General features: G+C 42.4%; 1 protein-coding gene across 3 annotated transcripts in view; it reads right to left on the bottom strand.

Annotated features, from left to right (window-relative positions):
• Window positions 1–851: 851 nt before the first annotated feature.
• KCNIP3 (potassium voltage-gated channel interacting protein 3) overlaps window positions 852–4,124 on the bottom strand; it is a 210,672-nt gene continuing 207,399 nt past the window's right edge. For 2 of the 3 annotated variants that reach the window (XM_073653669.1, XM_073653670.1), the window contains exon 9: window positions 854–3,325. In XM_073653669.1, the coding sequence (XP_073509770.1) occupies window positions 3,278–3,325 (48 nt within the window). In that variant the 3' untranslated portion in view covers window positions 854–3,277. Of the gene's footprint in view, window positions 3,326–4,124 lie in introns of all 3 variants that reach the window. The other variant, XM_073653671.1, reaches the window with a different exon arrangement.

Genomic DNA, 4,124 nt, shown 5'->3' with positions numbered 1-4,124 from the left:
AGTTGGTTATAGAGATAGGTTTAGCTGCACAGTAGTCTATTTTGTATAGGCAGTGCCACTTCTTCACACTGTATCCTCCACAGCCTCCTATCTCAGCTGTTTCATTCATATAATGCTGTTCTCAACTTGAAAATAGCGCTCAGTATTGCACAGTACCCTAAACAAGTTACTCTATTTTGCACTCCCTAGCCAGACTAATAAATGCAAACTAAATTTTTGCTCTGCCTTAATACCGATAGTGTCCTTTGTAGTTACAGGCTCACTATCCTTAGTTCATTATTCAGCAGATGACAGGGGTGTGAAGTATTAACAGCTCTTTTTTATTAACCCTGTCGCCCTCTAGTGTCTACCTCGACGCGTTTCACCTGACTGTGTGGGGTAAATCAGGTTTATCTTATTTATTACACTCAAGTGTCTGTCATGCTGTGCTTTTACAGTGACTGCATCATGGGAGTTTGTTCCCGGCATTGATGCTAGGCGCGTTCAGCGGCACGGATACCAAACCTTTTATAGATATCTCCCCGTCCCTCTACCTCTGACGCGCACTCCCATCGGCTAACACGGCCACGTCACCCGGGGATGTGGCATTCCTGGGTGACGTGGCTGTGGGTGATTGGCATCCCCGGGTGATGTGACCATGTATGATTGGCTCCATGAAAGGGAGCGTCCGATTAGCCGATGGGAGTGTGCGTCAGACCTGAGGTCATGTGAGGCTTGATCGACTGCTCTAATCTTCTGCAATGTGTAAAATGGTGTTGGGCATTTTTGTTTTGTTAAATCTCACAAATCAAATTACACATTTGACACATAAGCAAACATAAACCAAGTGCATTTTTTTTCCATTTATTTTATTAAAATAATCAGTGATTAGCCACTAGGTGCTGCCATACACAGACACATCGTGTAGTAGTGAGGTGAGTGCATATAAGAGAGAAGACTCCCCTTTTAACATGCATTCATTCTTATACATGCCTCTCTGGTCTAGTGCAAATTTTCAGTAATCCCAGGCGAAAGGAAGGTTCCTGGAGCCTGCCAGGAGAGCACATGCCATGAGCAAAAGGGTGTGAAAACATATGGTTCCCCTCCTATCCGGGGTGATAGAGAAGATTCTTATACACTACACAAATTCTTAGGAAGAGCGATAAAACAGGAATAATGGAAGAGGACGGATATAGAATAACCATGACTTCATTGTAGCTAAACAACGCAAGGGAATAGTTATATGGACTCACATTTGGTAGAACCAATTGTAGGAATGGGAGCTCAGAAAGGATGAAGCTTCTGCCACACAACTCTGGTAGCGACTTGTCTTCCGGGAGAACTGAAGGATCAAGAGTTGAGGCTTATCTCGTATATATTGGATCTTATTGGTGGCTAAACTATTGGTCCTAAATAGCACGGCTAGAGAAACAATGAATCATTAGAGGTGGTCACTCGGTAAGGAGAGAATGTATAGTGGATGTCCATTCCAGATTGGGGTTCTTCCTATATAAATGATTGGTGATAATCTGCCCCAAAGTGTGGCCCATGGGTGCTGCAATGCCAATGTTATCAAGCAAATGTAAAATGTACTAAAGTCATAAAAATGTAATGGGGCACCAGGGCTTTCTCTCCCAAAAAGGAATGTTGGTGTCAAGCAACACCTAAAAAGGGCCCAATAGTCCTCCATGTACGCTACATAATGATGTACAGTCCATGTGAGTATAGTACATATATTATGCTAGTATAAAAACCCAAATGTGAGATTTAAAGAGTTATTTTCCGCAATTATCCCTTATCCACAGAGTAGAGAATAACTTACTAAAAACTGAGGTCTGACCGCTGGAATCCCATGCGATCCCACAAATTGGGGCCTGGAATCAAGAGAGCATGCGATTCCACAAATGGGGCCTTAGGGGCCAAGAGAACGGGGCTCCACAGAGCCCTATCAATAGTAGAGCCCGCCATTCATTGTCTATTGGAGTATTCGTATTTCCCTGCAATCCAATAGCCAATGTATGGAGTGTAGGATGCGCATGCTCTACCCCCATTCTCAGGAACCAAAGCCCAATAGTCATGCCCCAGCAAATCAGCAATGAATAAGGGTTAACTTGCAAAAATCTGAGAATAACTTTTTATGGGGTACAGTTTTATTTAGAAGTAATGCTTTCTATAGAGCAAAAGGGAAAAAGATATTTAACGGGAGACCAAAGCAATATCATAAGAGCAAATGTAAAGGCCTTTAGTAACAAATGTGAAGATGCTTGTGATATCTGAAGCAGGCTCCATCGTACCTTCCATTCTCTCAGGATGCCCCATGCCTTTATCAAGAATTGTGCTTTTGCTTTAGAGGAGGATGACGGTAACCCTCAGCTCATTATTCATTGATGCTACATTTCACGTCATGTGTATGCACCAAGAGGTACAAATAAAACTTGTACAATTCAAGAAAAGTAAGGTTATAGCGGAATGAAAGTGGGTGCATGTTCTTTACTAGACCACCGAATTTCAGCTGCTTCAGGATGGCATCATAGGGGTTGTCCACTACTTAAATATTGATGACCTATCCCTAGGACAACCTCTCTGACTTGTGATCTGCAGATAATGGATGCTCTGTTAGGATTCCTGCTTGGGATCTAGTAGAGAACATGCACTTTAAATCTATGTTTGTTTTCCTCAAAACAAAAAAAGATGAAAAAAGGAAATGGAAGGTTTAAGCATAAAACCATATCTGTACCTGGTGTAAACCCTTCTAGTGCCGGTAGGGTACAGTGCCGCCCACCGGCAGAGGAGGAGGCCATCATATCTCTATCGGGAAACATAGCGCTAAGGTGACGGAGAAATTTGGCAGATTTTCAGGAAGCACATAACGCAGATCTCTGCGTACAATTAATTGTTTTGAACTTAAAACCATCAAATATATCTCTTTAATTTTTTGTTAGAGGGAGGAAGGGGTGAGTCCATATGTTCCCACATCTGATACAGGCAAGAGCGGCTTTCTGTAAAAATCCCTGATTTAAGAATCCTGGCTCTTGCAGAGATAAATGTGCTTTTTTTTTCTGTAATAATATAAAACAGTCCTTAGAAAGGTGAGTTTGTTATGGTGATGAATAGGAAGGGATCAGTGCAAACAGGCAGGCAGTAAGAAGGATTGTCTGTTCCCTGGGAGAGAGATTACACCATCCATGGACTGTTGGTGACACAAGGAAGGAGAGTGGTGGGTGTGATCCAGTCTTGGGCATACGCCGTCGGATTTGTCCTTTCAAGTGCTGGCATGGGTGGAATGCAATGTCTTCTTCTAGATCACATTTTCAAAGAGTTGCATGGATCTCATAATGTTTTCATCCTGAAGAAAGAAGAAGAAACTGCACAATATAAAAAAAAAAATATCTGAAACTACAAAGGGTTGTCCAATTTATTCTCTTTGATCTATGGAGGTAACAGCTGGGTGGACAAGAACACATTCTAGTCCCGCTCTATGGCCAAAAACAAGAATTTGGGGCCCCTTGTTCTTGTCAATAGTGTAGGTCAAACCCACACTTAATTACTGCCCCTTCATTACCCTGTACTTTTTAATTAGATTGGAACATAGAAGATAATATTGTGTATTCTGGTTCCAAATAAGCTAAGTAGCAGTACTCAATATCAAGCAGCAGCTGCAAAAGCAAATATGATATTAGGTTGTATAAAAGAGACATTACCTGTAATCATCTCAATGTAATATTGCCCCCCTGCATATAAGGCCACATTTTATAGATGGGATTCTGTTTTGGTTTCCAAATCGTGAAAGGGGTTGTCCAGAACATTTTTTTTTTACTATGGGCTTAGCAACTACCTACCTCGTAGTTTTTAACAGAGGCAACTACCTGCCTGTTCTACCCAGCACTGCCTCAGAGCGGTCACTGATCACTCCTGCCGGTGATTCATCTGCTCCACGTCAACAGAGCAGCTCTTGTTCTTCAGGCTGCTCTGTCAACTGGCGTGACGGCCGGCGTCATGCTGATGGCTGAATCCCTGAAGTTATTCACTGTTTTATCAGCAGGAGATTATCACTAGAGGAACTAGTAAACCTGCTGCAATGTAGTCCTCCATACTCATGAGCTCTGTATAACCCTGGCCCCACCACTGATTGGTAGCTTTTTGCC

This window comes from Phyllobates terribilis, unplaced genomic scaffold, assembly GCF_046119375.1.
Source record: "Phyllobates terribilis strain yellow unplaced genomic scaffold, ASM4611937v1 Scaffold_11__3_contigs__length_659146591, whole genome shotgun sequence".
Classification (NCBI taxonomy): domain Eukaryota; kingdom Metazoa; phylum Chordata; class Amphibia; order Anura; family Dendrobatidae; genus Phyllobates; species Phyllobates terribilis.
This window is presented reverse-complemented; position numbering and strand designations above follow the sequence as displayed.